Here is a 19604-nt window from a genome sequence, read left to right as displayed (position 1 = left end):
TTGATGTGCTTTAAGTTTCTCATGTAATGATCAGTTAAAGTAATAAGATGAATAAAGTTCTCACTGAAGCCTGTAACTACACAGTAAAAAGCAAGTGAAAAATATGTCATTGTTCGATGTAGGAGGAAAAAACTTAGCTACATATAGTCTCTCCGCTACAAGCAGACAAAATCACCTGAATAAATTTCAGGCATCCTAGTCCAAACTGTATAATACCTCGCACTCAAAAAATGGTGCGTGGCTAGACAGATGATCACATGGAAGACAGAACAACTTGGCTTCCAGTTTAGAAAAACTATCATTTAATATAAGGTACACTACCAATCAGAAGTTTTTATACACCACAGATTTTTTTACCACTTTTCCATTTATTTTATAAACTGCATATTTTTTAATTCTTGTTAAGCATTGGAAAGTTGAGAACAACTATAAAACATAAGTTAAATAAAACAAGTTTCCTTTATAACATGGAAAGAGCATGTAACAGTGCATGTCTGACATCCTATTAACTGGAGTTATTACCCAGTTACTCTATGAATAGGAGTGGTGATGCCATACTCAAATTCTAGGCTGTCCTTTAACTTTAAATGCACCAGTTAACTGGTTTCATCACATGCAACAGAGCAGCATTTAATGTCCCTTGTAGAAAGAATGCCTCAATAATCTACTGTTATAACTGCTAGGGGATGTTACTTCAATGAATCCAAGACGTGATATGGTAATAAAGGTACTCAAGTGGTGAACATACTGTAAATTTATTTGTTGCCAAATAATACAGTCTATTTTTAGTAAATGTTAAGTAAGTAACACGCAAATGAAGAAAATCTGTGTGTGCAAAAATTGACTGGCAGTGTACATTCTATACAGGAGACTAAAGTTGTGCTGGCGGTCAAATTTGCCTGCTGGGGCTAGAAAGTTTCTTGCTACGCGATACAGGCAGGGTAGCGGAGGTAAAACTTCTCGAACAGCAGGATGACAGATTTCCGAGACACTGCGCAGCATTCTCGGGTATGTGGGAGATGCTGTCAATTTGCGGGAGGATCCAAAAACTTCCAGGAGAGGTAATTCAAATCAGTTATAAAATATTCATGCATGTTTGAGAGCGTCATTAACGTTAACAATTATAACCCATTATGCTCAAAAGACTGGCTCTCAAAATTAAATTATAACTATCAACCTAGTTATACTTCACTTAATTTTGGTGGTTTGTAAGAACTCGATCAGGGTTTAACCTACAACCTTGACCGTGGTTTCCCTAATCCCAGGTCCGCCGCCAGTATTCCACCTAGCCTCAGGGCGTGGTTGGTTATTTTCCAAAAATAATCTTTACACATTTTCAAGCCACTCCTTTTTATCTACATTTGACGTTCGCGCATTCTGATGGCATCAGAAAAGAAATGGAAAATGATAATCTTATTAAAATCTGGGTCGTCGATTGATCCGCCCGCCCAACATCAATGGTCTGGGAACCCCTACTATGAACGATGCCATTTTACTAGACCGTGTTGGTACATTTCCACACTAAATTCCAGTATCCAAAATACATCTCGTCCTGCTAGCTACTATTTACTACTACTATCATATTATAATCATGTATTGTCAGATATCGAGATACAAAAAACAGACTCGATATGACGATATTAACCATACAGGCTAATACGTGCGTGTCGTGTCCTTTAATACAAGAAACCGAAATGTATCAATACTTGGATTTGATTTAGCCAACTGAACGTAAGAATAAAAGTGCCATTTTGTTATTCTCAGTAAGCCACAGAGGACGTATCAAAGTTCCTTATTAACATTAATTTAAACTACTTACATTATCTCTCTAAAAAATAAACTATACTGGGCCTTCAATGGGGAACTACAACATGGATCTTACAAGTAAGGCCGAAAAAATTGAAACAACTATTATATGCATTTGCTTATAAATACTTATATTTTACAACCGTTAAATTACATACGTCGTAGCGTGCTCAATTGGTGATATATAAGTTAATAACAAAGGCGTACTTAGAGCGTCTTAAGTACCGAATACCGTCCCGTTCCTCGCAGTTGCAAAACAGAGATAAAGACGCATTTCCGCTTAATTTATTAACGGCAACCCGCCCCACAACCGCTCTCGCGCCGCTCGATCATTTCCGGTACATAAGATACGGCGTACTGGCGATGCTTTACTCTAAAGGTTAGAAGCGCTTCTAAATATCACAATAAATGACATACACGAAAATAAAGCCCCAGTGATTAAGCTGGAGAAGGATTTCCAGTTGCATATGCATCTTAGTACATACAAAATTACGAAGATTAGTTTTGGCTAGCAACGTTACTGTTTATATTTTATGTCTACATTCATATACATTTAAATTATTATATATAAACGTCATTCAAATTATAATTTAAACGATACCAGCAACCATTTAAATTATCTGTCAAGGTCACCCATCAAACTCAGTGGGGAGGCTCTATACAAAACCTAACATCTGATTGGTTACATTGTAAACTAAATCACAATAGAGCCATAAAATATTATTATCTAAAATATTTAACGATTCATTTTCAGCACAGATTTCACCATTAATTTCTAATAAGTCTGGAATATAATCCCTATATCAAACCAATCTCTCTTGAATAAAGTATTGTTTCTGTGTAACACATATTGGTTATTCCATAATATACAAGTGCGGGGAGAAAAAAAATGTTTAAATGCCATTTCCCTGGCCTGCATTGCTTGCTTATGGAAATTAGCAAGCTTTATAGGTAATTTGTTGCATTTAAAATCACAGGAAAGTACAAGTTTTACCCTGCCAAATTTTTCAAACATTAGATTGGTGATATAAAACCATAGAATATTATTTTCGGATAAACAACACTTATTCTATTCTGATTTATTTTGAAAATTTGATTAACAGTAGTAAAGTCCAATGCATCGAGACCTTCCTTTTGACTAACCACTAAGTATGGTCTTCCTCTTCACATATTCTGTTTTGTTTTTCCATATAAATTTGAAAAGAAGAGAGTCAATTGTTGAACATGTCTTGGAATCAACAAAGAGACTCAATGTGGGATACACCAGCCTAGATATACCCTCATCCTTTGCAGACGGAATAAGTCCTTCTATTGTTAGGACTCTTTGGAGCCAACAATGAAATGTATTCCATAACTTTTATATTTTTTTGCTGAAAGTTTTGCACTATTCTATCAGAGAATTACTCGTTTAACCTTTATTCCACATGTGTAGGAAATATCCAAGTCTACAGTCAAAATCTCTCTCTTAGCCTGACTACCTTAAGGCTACGTTCACACTGCCAGCCACATCGTTCAATTCCGATTTTTTGCTCAGATCGGATTTGTCTATCTTGACGGTTCACATTCATAAGTACAAGTCACCTGTATCTGACTGTAATGTGAACGCATCGGTCCTCCGAAACGTCACGCATGCGCACATTGATACGTTTTTACACGGGTAAAAAGCTGGTCGTAAAATTGGCACGTTGTGCGGCCATGACCGCTGCACTGATTCGAGTCTTTTGCCTCTTTAAACTTTGACTTCAGGCTCTTTATTTTTCTTTGGCATTGTAGCCACGTTCGTGTCCGCGCTGTGCCATTTCTTTGGCAATTATTTCAAATACTACTATATTACGATAGATTCCTTCCAATTTAGCTTGAACAGATTCATTTCCCCAAATATCAATTAAATCCCCACCTTCTCCATCCTTCCACTGACTGTTATCGCATTCGCAGCGCTCCTCCATTTTTACCTTCCTGCGCTGCCGGTGCAGGCTGATGTCAGCGCATGCGTATAAGCAAAAAGCCACATGAATTCCGATCTGAGCGTTCACATTCAGGTCGCATGGCCGCGAATCGGATACGTATCCAATTTAGTACCACATATGAAAGTGGCACAAATCCGATTTGAAAAGATCAGATTTGCGTGTCCACACAGCCCTGAAAAGATATGGGGTGAGTTTCCCGAAGCCTTCTTAACGCTACGTCGTTCATTAGTTCTATCTTTTAACACAGAACTTAAGAACGACGTAGCGTTAAGAACGCTTCGGGAAACTCACCCCAGATCTGTGTCACATTAAGGCAAAAAATCCGATTTGAGTCACTTTAGCATGGCAGTGTGAACGTAGCCATAAAGATTAGCTACTAATAAAAAAAGAAATGGTGAAAAAAGGGCAGCCTTGTCTAATGCCCCTGTTAACTTTAAATTGTGGAGAAGTACCCTTGTACGAGGTTACCCCTGTTTATATTCTTAGAAAAAAATCTATATAATATTTAAGAAATTATATTCAAAACCAAAGCGCTTCACAGCTTCAAACATAAACTCATGTTCCACAGTGTCAAAGGTGTTATAAAAATCTAAAAATAATAAAATAACCTCTGTTTTCACCAGTTCTGAGTAATCTAAAATATGTAAAACAAGACACACATTATTGGAGATATTTCTGCCTTTCATAAACCCAGACTGCGAAATAGAAATAGTTTCTTCTAAACATGATTTCAGCCAGTTGGCATATAATGCAGCTAGCAATTCATAGTATAATATTCATAGTACAATACTTCCAAAATAAATTCTTTAATCTGTTCCCAGAATGTTCTATAAAATTCAAATATCAGTGGGGTCTTTTTAATTATAATACCCAATTCCCCGATTGTTAAGTCAGCTTCAGAAGATAAGAACATGAGAAATTTATAAACGAGAGGAGGGCTTTCAGGCATAGCTCAGTTTTTAAAATCTAGTTCCGATTTAAAGGAACCCAAGGTTTTAGCTTGCAGTACACTAACCAGAAGACGTGCTTTCTCAAAAGAAGTTTAAATCTAGTTTAAATTTCCACTTATGGCTACGAGTTCTGGTATTTGAACTAACATTGAAGTAACAATTTCGTTGCACAGCATCGAGACCTGTTAGAATCTTATAGACCTGGATCATGTCCCCCCTTAGTCTCCTTTGCTCAAGGCTGAACAGATTCAGTTTAGCTAACCCTTCCTCATAAGACATTCCTCTAAGACCAGGAATCATTGTTGTAGCCCTACGTTGAACCCTTTCTAAGGCAGAAATGCCCTTTTTAAGGTAAGGTGACCAAACCTGCACACAATATTCTAGGTGGGGTCTTACCAAGGAATTGTATAATCTTAGCATCAACTCCCTTTACTTAAACTCCACACACCTAGAGATGTAACCCAACATCTTATTGGCCTTTATAATCGCTTCCCCACACTGGCGAGAGTGGGACATGGAAGCATCAACATACACACCAAGATCTTTCTCATATACAGCTAACTTTATTTCAGTGGAATCCATAAAATATATGTACTTCATATTTCTGCTCCCTGCATGGATTACCTTATATTTGTCTACATTATTGACCAGAGCAGTCTGGTTTTACGCCTAAGAAGTCTACCATTGACCATGTCCTGGCACTGAGGGTTCTCGTCTAGAGCAAGTGCGAATATTGGCAGAGGTTCTTTGCAGCCTTTGTCAATTTTTGTAAAGCGTTTGACTTGGTAGATTGAGTTGCCCTGTGGGACATCCTGAGACTTTGTGGGATCCCCCCGAAGATGATGGATGCCATGGCCGGCCTGTACACTGGTACTGTGAGTACTGTGCAGAGTGGAAGGAGAACCTCTGCGTACTTCTCAGTTGATTCTGGGGTTCCCCAGGGGTGTGTTCTTGCTGCTGCTCTGTTCAATGCTTGTATGGACTGGGTGTTTACGCAGGGTCGTGGGATCCAGCAGGTTTGGGGTGTCCCTTGGTGAAGAAAGATTTACTGATCTTGACTTTGCTGATGATGCTGTGATCTTAGCAGAGTCAATGGAGGCTCTGACCGGGGCTCTCGAGAGACTGAGCTAGGAGTCTGAGTGTCTGGGATGCAGGTATCCTGGACAAAGACCAAAATTCAGGCATTTAATGACTTCTTAGGCACATCCATCAGTATTGTAGTGTGTCTTTCTGCGGGGAGAATGTCGACCTTGTTGAGAAATTCACATACCTCGGCAGCGACATTCATATCTCTGGTGACTCTTCCTATGAGATCACTGGAAAGGGGTGTGTGGGGCTCCTGATATCTTTGCAAGAGGACAAAGGTCCTAGTCTTTAGAATCCTAGTGCTCCCTGTCTTGCTGTATGGCTGTGAGACATGGATGCTATCCAGTGAGCTGAGTTGAAGACTGCACTCCTTCGGTACTGTGTCTCTTCGGAGAATCCTTGGATACTGCTGATTTGACTTTGTGTCGAATGAGCGGTAGCTAGAGGAGTCCTGAATGAGGCACATTACCTGCATTGTGAGGGAGCGTCAATTACAGCACAATTGCCATGTGGCGTGTTTTCCTGAGGGTGATTTGGCTTGCAGGATCTCCATTGCTGAAGACCCAAGTGGCTGGACCTGGCCGAGTGGATACCCACGTAACACCTGTCTGCGGCAGATGGATGGCCATTTCTGGAGTGTGAAACTGGACCGTGCATCTGCCTGGGGGGTTGCCACCCAGGATCCCAAGTAGTTCTACTATATGGTCGGTGCAGCAATGCACTGCATCAGCGCATGATCCCCAACCTGATCTGACCTGACTCTCCATAGCATTCTCGAGTATGCAAATTGCCATCACAAAACCTTATTATTTATGTCCTTCTCAAAATTGTTGGCCACGACTCTACATACACTATATTGCCAAAAGTATTGGGACACCTGCCTTTACACGCACATGAACTTTAATGGCATCCCATTCTTAATACATAGGCTTTAATACAGAGTTGGCCCACCCTTTGCAGCTATAACAGCTTCTGGGACTCTTCTGGGATGGCTGTCCATAACGTTTAGGAGTGTGTTTATGGCGATTTTTGACCATTCTTCTATGAAAGCATTTGTGAGGTCAGTCACTCTAATTTATCCCAAAGGTGTTCTGTGCAGGCCAGTCAAGTTCCTCCACACCAGACTCACTCATCCATGTCCTTATGGACCTTGCTTTGTGCACTGGTGTGCAGTCATGTTGGAACAGGAAGGGGCCATCCCCAAACTGTTCCCACAAAGTTGGGAGCATGTAATTGTCCAAAATAGCTTTGAATGCTGCAGCATTAAGAGTTCCTTTCACTGGAACTAAGGGTCCAAGCCCAACCACTGAAAAAAAACCCCATACAATAATCCCCTCCCCCCCGCCTAACTTTACACTTGGCACAATGCAGTCAGGCAAGTACCGTTCTCCTGGCAACCACCAAACCCAGACTTGTCCATCGGATTGCCAGACAGAGAAGCATGACTTGTCACTCTAGAGAACACCACTAACACCAGTCTATAATACAACTCTATAATACAACAGTTGACCATGGAATATTTAGTAGCGAGGAAATTTCACGAATGGACTTGCATAAGTGCCATCCTTTCACGGTACCACACTTGAATTTACTGAGCTCCTGCGAGCAACCCATTCTTTCACAAATGATTGTAGAAGCAGCCTTTATGCCTAGGTGCTTGATTTTATACACATGTGGCTATGGAAGTGATTGGAACACCTGAATTCAATGATTTGGAGGGGTCTCCCAATACTTTTGGCAATATAGTGTATATTAGTCATGGATGAAGCTTGATTAGTAATAAGAGTAGATATGTTACTCGTCCTCTACAGTGAATACCTGTGCTAAACAATCATTAAACTCATTAACTATATCAATTTCATTTTCAATTAAGACCCGTACCATCCTGCAGATTAGTGACCTTTTAGAGCTCTTTTGTAGTTACAATATTGGAAGCAACTTTTAATGTCATCGTTTGCCTCCAATGCAATGCAATTCAATTCTAATAACTTTATTTGTCCCTGAGGGGCAATTAAAGACATATAACCCAGACAGAGACTAGAACCAAGGTCCCAGAGGTGTGAGGCAACAACCACTGCACCACCATGCCTCCCCAAATATTCAATTTTTAAATGAACATACTTAGGATTTGAATCCATGACCTTTGGTACCAGAGACGAGGATCAAACCCCTGCACCAATAAGGGGCTCAAATTTTCTTTTTGACATTCCTCTTAGGAGTCTAATAATATTTTTTAACTCAACCTGTATACTGTACATACTCCTGTTATATTCTGACATCATTATTTATTTTTGATTTGTAGAACAGAGCCCTTTTCCTCCTGACTTTATTCTTAATTTCCATAGCAAACCACCTTGGTTGCGGTTTCCTAGATTTATTTTTGCTGGAAACAGGCATGAAGTCCTCTTGCGCTTGGAATAATGGCAATTCCCATGCCTCTTCAAGAGTTTTATTTAACTCCATAGAGTTTCAACCTCATGCCATTAAAGTTAGCCTTCCTAATACAGTGGTACCTCGGTTCTCGATCTTAATCCGTTCCGGACTCCGGATCGAATCCTAAAAAGTTCGAGTTCTGATCGAATTTTTCCCATAAGAAATAATGGAAAACCAATTAATTGGTTCCCGGCCCCCCAAAATTACACCTAAATATGTGGGTTTTTTTTAGCATTTAAATACAAAATGAACAGGATAAAACAAGAACAGCATTTTTTTCTTAATGGCTTCCAAAACGATAAAGATCTTATCCCAACATTACCCCTGTCCTGCCCCGATCGTCCGCTCCTTCCGTGTGCCACGCCCCATCGTTAACCTTGTGTGGGATCCCCATGTGATCAGCTGTTTCTGGTTGTTGTCATTAGTCCTCTGTATTATGTCGCGTTTCAGTTTGTTTTCCCAGTCCAGTCATTGGGTGCGTTCGACTTGTTTACAGCGCTGGCTTAAAGCAATGCATTCTGATCCTGACGCAATGCATTATGGTTGGATGCATTGCGACCTCTCACCCGGCTGCACAAACGGGAACCGCCTCCGTCAGTGACGACACACCTTTGCCCTAATTGGCTGAAGAGGTTAGTTACACGCATGACGTTTGTATCCCAGGCAGTTCCGATGTGTAATCTGCTATTTCTGCCGAATATCTGGTACAGTAAAGCAGTGAGAACTGGTTTTCAGTTAATTTACCTGGTAAAATAAAGTTTAAATAAATTATATAAATGCTCTAATAGTACACGTAAGTTAGTGGTTTATTTATTGTTAGTTACTGTAATGTTGCGCTGCTTTATTTGGTTAATCGCCCAGTCTGTGAAGAAGGCATTCAAGTAAGAATTGCATTGTAGTATGACTCATTTCCTGGCGCGTACAATTTATATTAGGTCAGCGTTCACGGTTCAACTTCTGATATTCAGATCGAGTTCTAGGTTTGTTCGATTTTCAAGAAATTCGAGTTCTAGTGAGTTTTGGACCCAAAAAAAACAGAAAAAAACACAGATTAACAAACTATAGAAACCATAACCAAACACAACCAGGGAGCATGACTAGGGAAACCAAGTAGTCCACTGATCCGGGAAAACACACTAAGGACACCTGCTGGTCAAATGTGGAGGAGACACGAAAAATTTGGGCCGACGGGTGCTGACCCTGACAATTACGGTAGAGCCACAGACTGTCCCACTGTATCCCAAGTAAATTAAAATCACCGATAACTACCACATAATTTTTATTACTCATAATCCTGATATTGTTGTATAACACTGCAACTACATTAGGTGCTCAATAACAAACACCAACAATTAGGTCATTTGAGTTTTTAGCATAGTTTTACTCATATAGTTTCTGTACTTTTATATTTATCAGTGAGTTCCCTTGACTGCAAGCTTTCTTTTACATATACTGCAACACCACCTCCCTTCTTGCCTATCCGGTCCCTATGGAACAACATGTAACCTTCCATATTATATTATTCTCCATCATTGTCACTCAACTATGTTTCTGTTATTCATATAATATCTTAAGACTCTGATGAAATAAAATCCTCTAAATCATTAATTATAATCTAATACTCCTAGCATTTAAGTACAGACAGCACAGGGTAGGCCTTCTACAGTGCCCACGTTCATTATAATTTGGGGCTTTCCATCTCCCCCCACCTATATTCTTAACTAACCTTCCTGCCCACCGTCTGGCGGCTTTTTCTTAGTTTGCAACATTTTCTCCCCCTTTTGTGCAGCTGTTTTCCACACAGGTGTCTTCATTCTTTTGGTTTGGCTCCTCTGAGGTGTGTGATTTTAAAGTCTAAGAACCCTGAATATTGATCATTGGGAATTCGACACTCGGACCAACGATCTTCAACATTCGATTGCCGGGCTGGTTGAGGGGTGTCTGTAGCCGTTCTATAGGGATTTATGATTGTATTGAGGCAATTTTAAAGAGACTTTAATTAAAAGTATTTAACTTTAGATATGTGCGATTTTGTGATAATCAATGAATTTAAGAGAATTTTTCCATCAATTGATACCAAACATGACATTGCAACCTGGAGGATTACACATCATACCACCTGCATTAATTAATTTAAATTACATTGTACATGTTATTCACACTGGTACATAGTACGCATGGTTACGTTGCTCATCACCAAATATTGCCACTTTTAGATAAGATTTACAGAAGTTCTGTTCCAAATTATGAACAGCACATCCCAATCCTAGGTCAGTTTATAAGTGGTTATTAGTTTCCTAGAGTAACAGTCTCAATTAAACATTTGTAAATTACAATTTGTGGTTAATTTGGGATTATTACCATGACTTGATATCCGTGTTTAACAACACACATTCATTCAACGTAAGGAATGGATGAATGTAACAGAAAGGTGCCAAAATGGCTTATTTATGAGTCCTTCAGGAATGCGTGGGGGGGTGGGGGTGGTGGTGGTGGTCTCTGAATTAGTTTAACCAAAGAAATTACTCTTCTATAACAGGTCTTATAATAGGCAAATTGATAACTATGATATATTGTGGACACGGACGCCAGTAAAACCAGCATCAGGGCAGTCCTATCCCAGCTGTATCCGGATGGGGAGTGAGATCTTGCCTACTTCAGCCGCTGTCTTAGTAGATCCAAAAGGAACTACTGTGTGACATGGTGGGAGCTCCTGGCCAACCAAGTTCCAGAGGCAGTGGAGCAGGGAGCAGAACCAGAAGAGGTGAGGGGCTCAACACTGGACCAGGCTTCCGCACCCCTAAGGCCCATGGAACTTCCAGTCTTCAACCTCCAGGAGCTCAAGCAAGTTCAGACTATGGACCCCACCTTGGGCCATTTGCTAGGCTGGCTCCACGGGGCAGGAAGCCATAATGGTTTGAGGGAATAATTTTATAAGGGGAAATAAAGGGAATGATTCTATAAGGCTGTAACTAATCAAAACGAGAACTGACTGGCGCGCCGGCAAGGCAAGGCTACCTAATCGGAACAGATAGGGGGGGCGACAGAGAATATCAGCGGCCCCTACTTATCTTTTAGCCTTCCAGAAGGACAACTACGAGCCGGCTAACGAGGGCAAGTGTCAAACATGTGGTGGTCACGTAGACGGAAGGTACCGAGAAAGGGGGGGGGGAGATGCCCAAAGGGCTTTAAAAGGGATACAGCTGATACATATGGCAGAGCCTCCTCCTGTACATGCTGAATGTATGTCAGATGGCCGCTCCCTGATTATAATCAGTCAAGAGAATAAACCGGTGATTTGCAACTTCTCCCCGTGTCAGCTGTGAATCTCTTCTCATCCACGGACCCGGTGGAGATGGCGTGCTCCAACAATTTGGGGGCTCGTCCGGAATCTCCAGGAGATTCGCAAGATTCGGCTAAGTGTTGACGCGGCCTACTTGGACACAGAGAACTGCGAGGCGCCGACTAGAAGAGGTAAGCAGAGCCTGTTATATCAAAATCTGCACATTGGATATGTCAAATTGAGCAGTTTGAAGTGTCCAGGGGCCCGTCGGTAAATTAAGACGGAGGAGAGGTTGCACGCACTGTGTTTATACAGTATATTGGGTATGTCTATGGATTGTGTATGAATTGTGTCCAGGTATCGTGCGTAGAGAAGTAGGACCTTAAGGAGCAGAGGGTACGGGACCCCCGCATTGACCTTGGTGTGGCAACCGCACTACTTGCTGACGAGTTGTAGAAAAGCTGGGTTAGAGGCCCGGGGAATTCAGGACCCCCGAACGCTAAATTGGTAGAGGGAATAAGGTCCCCCTCTCTAAAACAGGTTGGAGTCCTAAGGTATAGAGCCCTCAAATCCTGGGTTGGAGTCCCTGGGTTAAAATCCCAAAATCCTGGGTTGGAGTCCCTGGGTTAAAAACCTAAAAGTACCAGGTTGGAGTCTCGAGACGAGGAGTCTCAAAGCTATTTGTGTGTTGTTGTGCTGAGCTGTGTGTGAGCAGGGTTGTGGGTTCTTCCTGTTCAGGGTGCTCGCCGCTCGCTCTGTGTTGGTTGAACTTGCCCGTGGCTCTGCTGTCACTGCTTGCGGTCTTACAGTTTGTCAGAACCGAAGGGGAGTTCTCAGCAATTGGACGCCCAAAAGCGTGCCAGCCCGGCCGCACCCGCTGACTCAGTACGGGCAGGGCCAGCAGGTACCTCGGGTGTTCATTACAACTGCCGAGCAGGACCTCGCCTAGGGTGAGTTCTAAGAACACCCCTAGCTTGGACTCTCGGGAGGGTGGGTGACGCCTGAAGGCTATTTTGCCGGCCTTGGTCGAGTCAGAACACCGGTAGTGCGGTCGATAAGCTGACTCCCACCTGGGTTGTCTCAGTTGTGCGTACAGAACACCCCCTTCCAAGTTGACATTGCTGGAGATCGGGGGGGTTTCGGCTGGGAGCGGGCCTGTTTCACTGGGATTGAGCTTGTGGGGCATGCCCTGTTCAGGGGACACACAACAGTAAGCTGCACTGAATATAGTCTTATTATTTTAGAAGTTGTTGATTTATGTATTAGTGGTGTTTGTTGGTAGGACATTCGACTAAGATAAGGAGGTGTACTGTACTAAGTGTGGGTGGCTGAACCCACATCCGGAGGCAGAAGGGCTGCTAGACAAGGGATTAAAACAGTCAGGACAGACTAAAAATGGACCGCGAGTTTGATCGGGAGCTAGATGACGGGGGATGGGCGCCCCCGGAAAATGCAGTGTGGAAGCCACTAGTAAAGCAGATCCAGGTGGTGAAGGAAGCCATAGAAGGTGGTAGTGGTGAAGAAGATAAGGATAAGGAGGTAGCTGACGCCTGGGGGCGTATGTGTGCAGTGGTCCGGGGTGCTGAACAACAGATAGGAGACAGGTGCTCATTGGGAGAGCTATTGTGGAAAAAGGAGAGAGAGCATGCTAGGCTGAGGGATGAAGCAGCACGTAAGAGAGAGAGCGCTAATCTGATGCAGATGGGGAAGTTGAGAAAAGAGGGAGATATGCATGAGAAGGAAAGGAGGGAGTGGGCGAGGTTAGCCCTATTTTGGCAGGAGACAAACCACCTCCACAGTGAGGAAAAGGAGGAGTATAAGTCGCTCCCTCCTGCAAAAGAAACACAGATAGATTGTGAGGACTCTCCCCCGGCATATACAGGTCAGAGGGCGTTCTCAACAGCGCCCCCGGCCCATGGGTCCCCCATGATTAATGTCACAGGAGGAACCCTCCATGTTCACACGTATGCGATTCAGGAAGTCTCAGACAACCTCAAGGAACTGCAGACCCAGTCGTTGAAGCTGCAGGTGGGCGAAGCGAGGCGAAAGGCTAATGAAAACAAAAGGAAATTGCAGGGAAAGCAGAGGGTGGCAGGGGTTTCCCCAGAGGGACCACCCATATACCTGCCTGGCCCTTGGAACGGGCCACCCACCTCCCAACAGGGAGGGTGGGGCCAGCAATGGGGAAGGGGCCGAGGCGGTTGGCGCCGGGGATACAGGGGCCGGGGCTGGGGAAGGGGTGCTCCGCAAAGGGGACCGCCGTCAGGTGTCTGTTTCAGGTGCGGGATGGAAGGACACTGGGCCAGGACTTGCCCAGCAGCGGTCCCAGCCAATGTCCACGGCAGGGGAGGCCCTCTTGGGAACCAGATGATGGCCCCCAACCCCCAAGCGGCTCCCATGGCAGGACAATATCCGGCAGTGGAGGCAGGGGAGTGGGACTGGTACCCCTCCTCACCGTGATGGTTCCCGCGAGCGGCCCGGGACGCAGGGGAGGCAGACCCTATGCTGTCCCTTATGGTCATGGACAAAGAACTGCCATTTCTGGTAGACACAGGAGCCACATATTGCACTCTTAACCTGGTTCCACAACAACATCATCTGTCTACCTCAACAGTGACCGTTGTGGGCTTCTCGGGGGAAGAACAGAGACTGCCAGTGACTAAACCGGTGAAGGTTGCGGTGGGAAAACAGACCTTTCTCCACCCGTTCGTGGTGTCTTCTTCCGTTCCAGTGAACCTCCTGGTGCTGGTGAAGCTGGGGGCCTCGATCCTGTGTAGTGCAGACGGACTGGCGGTCACCCTGCCGGAGGGCACTCGCCTGCGGTGCGACGCCCGGACTACGGGCTCGGGACAGTGGCTGGTACAGCCGGTCCAGAGTCAGGCCCTAGCAGACATCTATTGGGGCCTACTGGAACCCAGCCTGACCGGCATCCTGGCGGCCTACTCGGTGTGGCGGCCCTGGATCTCGCTCCTAGAGCCCTATGTGCTCCCAGCTGACCCTCCTCACGTGACCCTTTCCTACGACAGGGATAGTACTGATTGGTATGAGAAACTGTTTGTTGAGCAACTAGGAGGCCGGCAGTGGCAAGTTGCCACTGAGAACTTATATGTGGGTCCCGAAGGGGCAGCCTCAGCCACACTGCTTACCCCAGAACAGCTGCCCTGGTACATGATGGGACAGGAAGCTGTCCCACATGTCTCTCTGGCCCTCCATCCTAAACACCAGGCCAAGGATTTGGGCCCGATGGTGAAACGGGCCAGAGAAACTGAGGACTGGGTACAGACCCAGATCCCACAGGTCTCCTTCTCGCCCTCCTGCAGTACCTATCGCATACAGGTCACAACACAGGACACAGCCCTCCTGCAACATGAGCAGATAGCTAGAGATCACGGGTGTGGAACGATGGACCACCCAAAGGCGGCGGCCCTTCTGGCGTCTCTGCCAGACTCGCTGTGGTCCACCAGCCCCACAGATGTAGGTCTAATATCCTGCACGCCAGTGCAGTTCCAACTTCAATCAGGGGAGGGTCCCCTCTGGCTCAGACAGTACCTGCACAAGCCGGCGGCTGAGGAAGGGATAGCTGAGACTATAGAGGGCCTCTTGCGTGCCGGGGTGTTAGAGCCCTCCACGTCTCAGTGGAACACCCCCATCCTCCCAGTGGCAAAACCCGGCACAGGCAAATATCGGATGGCCCACGACTTACGCGCCATAAACAACCTCCTGCTGACCCCTACTGTTCCAATACCAAACCCATATGTTGCCCTAACTAATCTGACCCCGCAACAAAAATGGTTCACATGCATTGATCTAGCAAATGCTTTTTTCTGTTTGCCCCTAGCAGAGGAGTGTAGGGACATATTCTCATTCACTTACAGGGGCTGCCAGCTGCGGTACACCCGCCTGCCTCAAGGGTTTGCCCTTTCTCCAGGTATCTTTAACCAGGTCCTGAAGCAGGCTTTGCAGGGGTGTCCTCTCCCGGACGGTGTCACCCTCGTCCAATACGTGGACGATCTTTTGATCGCGGCCCCAACAGCGGAGGCGGCCCTACAGGCCACCCAGTCAGTGCTGCGCCTTCTGTCAGAAAAAGGCTTTAAGGTCAGTAAAGACAAATTGCAGATTGCTAGGACAGCAGTGACCTTCCTAGGACGAGTGTTGTCGGGGGCAGGAACAGGCCTCTCCCCAGCTCATCGGTCGGCTATCTTGCATTACCCAAAGCCCATCACGGTAAAAGACATGTTATCTTTCCTAGGGCTCACAGGTTACAGTCGCACCTACATTCCAGATTACACGGGGCTTACACAGCCCCCGAGGGCGCTTGTCCGAGAACACGGCCTACGTAACCTCAGGGCGCCCCTTAACTGGGACCAAGCATCTGAGGAGGCGTTTATCACCTTAAAGCAGAGGCTAGCACAGGCCGCGGACCTAGCCCTCCCAGATTACTCTCTCCTGTTTCACTTGGATGTTTCTGAAACAGGAGAGGTCGTCAACGGCATCCTGTTTCAGAAAAAAGGGGGGGAGAGGAGAGTGCTGATGTACGTCAGCGTAAAACTCGATACTACAGAAAAAAGACACCCCGCATGCACAAGGCACGTGGCGGGAGTGGCCAAAATTATTCAGAAAACAGCACACATAGTGATGGGACATCCGCTGCACATTCTGACCTCGCACAGTGTGGTGGCTTATGTGAATTCACAGACGTTTACCATGACGTCACTCAGGCAACAGAGACTTAGTAAAATACTAGAGGCACCTAATCTGAATTTTTCTCATGAAGGGATCAACATGGCAGACCACATGAGTGGGGGAGAACCACACGAGTGTGAGTACCGAGTTCAGAAGAAGGAGAAAGTCAGACCAGACTTAGGGGCAGGAAAAATAGAGAAAACAGAGGATTGGTTCATAGATGGGTGTTGTTTTAGAACAGACACAGGAGGTTTGCAGGCAGGGTATGCAGTGGTGGCCAGACAAGGCCAGGATTATGTAACCTTGAAGACAGACAGACTGGGGGGAGCCCAGTCAGCCCAGAGAGCCGAGGTGATAGCAGTTATCGAGGCCCTGAAACTAGCAGAAGGAGGGGCTGTGGTAGAGTAAGGAAGGGAAGCCAGCCCTTCCCCCAGGCCTTCGCCAGACAATCTTGGCAGAAGCCCACGGGGTGGGTCATGCAGGAGTGAGACAAATGTTAGAGAATCTGACAAGCCGGTGGCATCCATTTATGAAAGAGATGGTGGGGGGATATGTACAGAGTTGTGCTACCTGTACCTTGTATAACTCGCGACCCACAGTCAAGCCTGAGAAAGGGCAGTTTCCAATGTGTACCAGGTTAGGGGAAGAAATCATTATAGATTATACAGACATGGTGATTCCAGTGAGAGGGTTCAGATATGTGTTGATGTGTGTGGACGCATTCTCAGGGTGGCCAGAAGCATGGCCCACAAAGAAGGAGGATGGGGTATCCGTGATAAAGTTTCTGATTAATCAGGATATACCACGACACGGGTTTCCCAACAGGATTCGGTCAGACAATGGGTCCCACTTTAAGAACGAGGACCTCCGGACGGTGGAGAAAGCGTTGGGATTGAGACATGCGTTTGGAACTGTGTATCATCCGCAGTCCCAGGGAAAAGTGGAGCGAATGAACCAAACAATAAATCAAAAATTGGCAAAAATCTGCGCACAGACCAAAATGAATTGGGTTGACACTTTACCACTGGCAATGATATCAGTGAGGTGTTCCATAAACAGGGGGACCGGGTTCACCCCCTTTGAGCTCCAGACAGGCAGGCAGTTCCCATGACCCCAGAGAGGGTTACCCTGGACCCCCGACAAGAAGGGGGAGCAAAATCCGAGGGCATATTATGATTGTTTGCAAGGTCTCGTTGCAGATTTCTCTAAACAGATCCAGGAGGCGAGACCAGAGAACCAGCCAGCCAAACCACACACGGCGGAGTGGGTCCTCCTGAAAGTCATCAAACGGAAGTGGTCAGAGCCCAGGTGGACGGGCCCCTTCCAGGTCACTGAGAGGACGTCACACGCGGTTCGTCTGAAAGGCAAAGGCGACACGTGGTTTCACTGGAGCCAGTGCGCGGCTGCGGAGGACCCAGGGAGAACCACAGCAGAGATTCAGGATGCCCTGAGGGAAGGAACCGAGAGCGTCAGTTCGGCTGAACTAGACGCAACTCAGGTCTCAACAGAAGGGGCAGAATAATCCCCTGACCTGAGCAACCAGAGCAGGGTAGTCCACCCCTGCTCCAACGACCAGAAAGAACAAAAACACCTCATCCACTGCCAGACAACACTAGGACCAGGATGAAGAACAAGATAAAAAGGGGAATGTTGGGGGAAACAAGTGTGTTATGTGTGATGCTTAAAATGCTTAAAGTGTTAATGGTTAGTGGTTTGTGAGCCATGCCAGCCATGGACCCCGAAGGGGGGCCGCGCCTGTGGCGGGCTGGGAGTGGAATTTCCCTGAAGCTCAGGGTTTTTGCCCTCCTTCCTAGGCTGGATGGACAGGATTGTGTGTGGAACTCTTTGGAGTCCTAAAGGGGGGAGTGTGCGCTATGTTTGGGGAAGTATGCTGTACTTACATTCCCAATAACACAGCACCAGACGGCTCAGTGACCAAGGCACTCGAGAGTCTCCGGACCCTCTCCAAAACGATGCATGCACACTCCGGGATCAATAACATATGGGATGCTTGGCTGACCTCGGTGTTCGGACAGTGGAAAGGCTTAATGGGCTTGCTTTTATTATCCTTTGCTGCTTTTGCTGCGATTTTAGTCACTTGCGGGTGTTGTTGTATTCCCTGCCTGCGCGCACTGTCAGTTTGTCTCATCACTACCGTGAGAGAGAAGCGGGATGGCACCTATGCGCGGATGATGCCTCTCCTGCCTGTCGGGCCGGAGATGGGCAATGGTCATCTGGACAGCTTTGAACTACAACTCCCCCGCCAATAGGGTGATCTCCTTGCGGAGATCAAAAGGGGGAATGCAAAATTTCATAAATAAGGGAAAATATTACTAATCAGTATAATCAGGGTGATCTCCTTGCGGAGATCAAAAGGGGGAAATTGAGGGAATAATTTTATAAGGGGAAATAATAATAATAATAATAGGTACTTTATTGATCCCCATGGGGAAATTGTTTTTACGCCTCCCTCAACTTGCTCTTTGTAGAGCAAGCTGTCCGCGAAGGGCAGCCACCCGTAGCGGCGCCCAGGGAGCTGGGGATTGAGGGTCTTGCTCAAGGACCCGCAGACGTGCTGAGGCTGGGCTTGAACCGGCGACCTTGTGATTACAGGCACACGGCTTAGCCCACTGAGAAATAAAGGGAATGATTCTATAAGGCTGTAACTAATCAAAACGAGAACTGACTGGCGTGCCGGCAAGGCAAGGCTACCTAATCGGAACAGATAGGGGGGGCGACAGAGAATATCAGCGGCCCCTACTTATCTTTTAGCCTTCCAGAAGGACAACTATGAGCCGGCTAATGAGGGCAAGTGTCAAACATGTGGTTGTCACGTACAGTAGACGGAAGGTACCGAGAAAGGGGGGGGGAGATGCCCAAAGGGCTTTAAAAGGGATACAGCTGATACATATGGCAGAGCCTCCTCCTGTACATGCTGAATGTATGTCAGACGGCTGCTCCCTGATTATAATCAGTCAAGAGAATAAACCGGTGATTTGCAACTTCTCCCCGTGTCAGCTGTGAATCTCTTCTCATCCACGGACCCGGTGGAGATGGCGTGCACCAACAGGTTAGAGCTGAGGTCCCTTGGCCCAGCCACGAGAGCGTGCTGCTTCCAGTGGGACAGCCTGGCCCTCCACGGCTGGTTGCTGTATCAGCACTGGCACTGGCATGGGCAACTGCTGGTCCCAGAGTCACTCAGAGGGGCAGTGATGAGGTTTGGACATAGAGCTGCACGTTCACTGCTGAGATGTTTGCAAGGCTTGCAAAGGCACCAAGTGGCCTGAGGTGTACGCAGTGCCGGAGCAGAGTGCCGCTGTGTCTGTAGGTTTGAGTCCTGGAAGAACTCCACATTTACCGGGGGGGGACTTTCAGTCCACCTCGTGGCAGATGGGC

The 19604-nt window shown here is 45.9% G+C and overlaps 1 protein-coding gene and 1 long non-coding RNA gene across 7 annotated transcripts in view; one reads left to right on the top strand and one right to left on the bottom strand.

Moving 5' to 3' along the window:
• Positions 1-3793, bottom strand: part of rnf17 (ring finger protein 17) — a 29972-nt gene extending 26179 nt beyond the window's left edge. For 2 of the 6 annotated variants that reach the window (XM_072715385.1, XM_072715387.1), the window contains exon 1: positions 3704-3793. In XM_072715385.1, the coding sequence (XP_072571486.1) occupies positions 3704-3712 (9 nt within the window). In that variant the 5' untranslated portion in view covers positions 3713-3793. Of the gene's footprint in view, positions 1-1964; positions 2115-3703 lie in introns of those variants that run through there. The other 4 variants (XM_023844594.2, XM_023844598.2, XM_023844595.2 and 1 more) reach the window with 3 other exon arrangements.
• A 7870-nt stretch (positions 3794-11663) lies between these two features.
• LOC140592280 (uncharacterized) lies at positions 11664-19214 on the top strand. The gene is made up of 2 exons (XR_011992621.1): positions 11664-11848; positions 17422-19214. It is a non-coding gene; the product is annotated as an uncharacterized lncRNA (long non-coding RNA).
• Positions 19215-19604: the final 390 nt, after the last annotated feature.

The sequence above is a fragment of the Paramormyrops kingsleyae genome, chromosome 1 (assembly GCF_048594095.1).
Source record: "Paramormyrops kingsleyae isolate MSU_618 chromosome 1, PKINGS_0.4, whole genome shotgun sequence".
Taxonomy (NCBI): Eukaryota; Metazoa; Chordata; class Actinopteri; order Osteoglossiformes; family Mormyridae; genus Paramormyrops; species Paramormyrops kingsleyae.
Note: the sequence above shows the minus strand (reverse complement) of the source record. Positions and strands in the feature narration are given on the sequence as shown.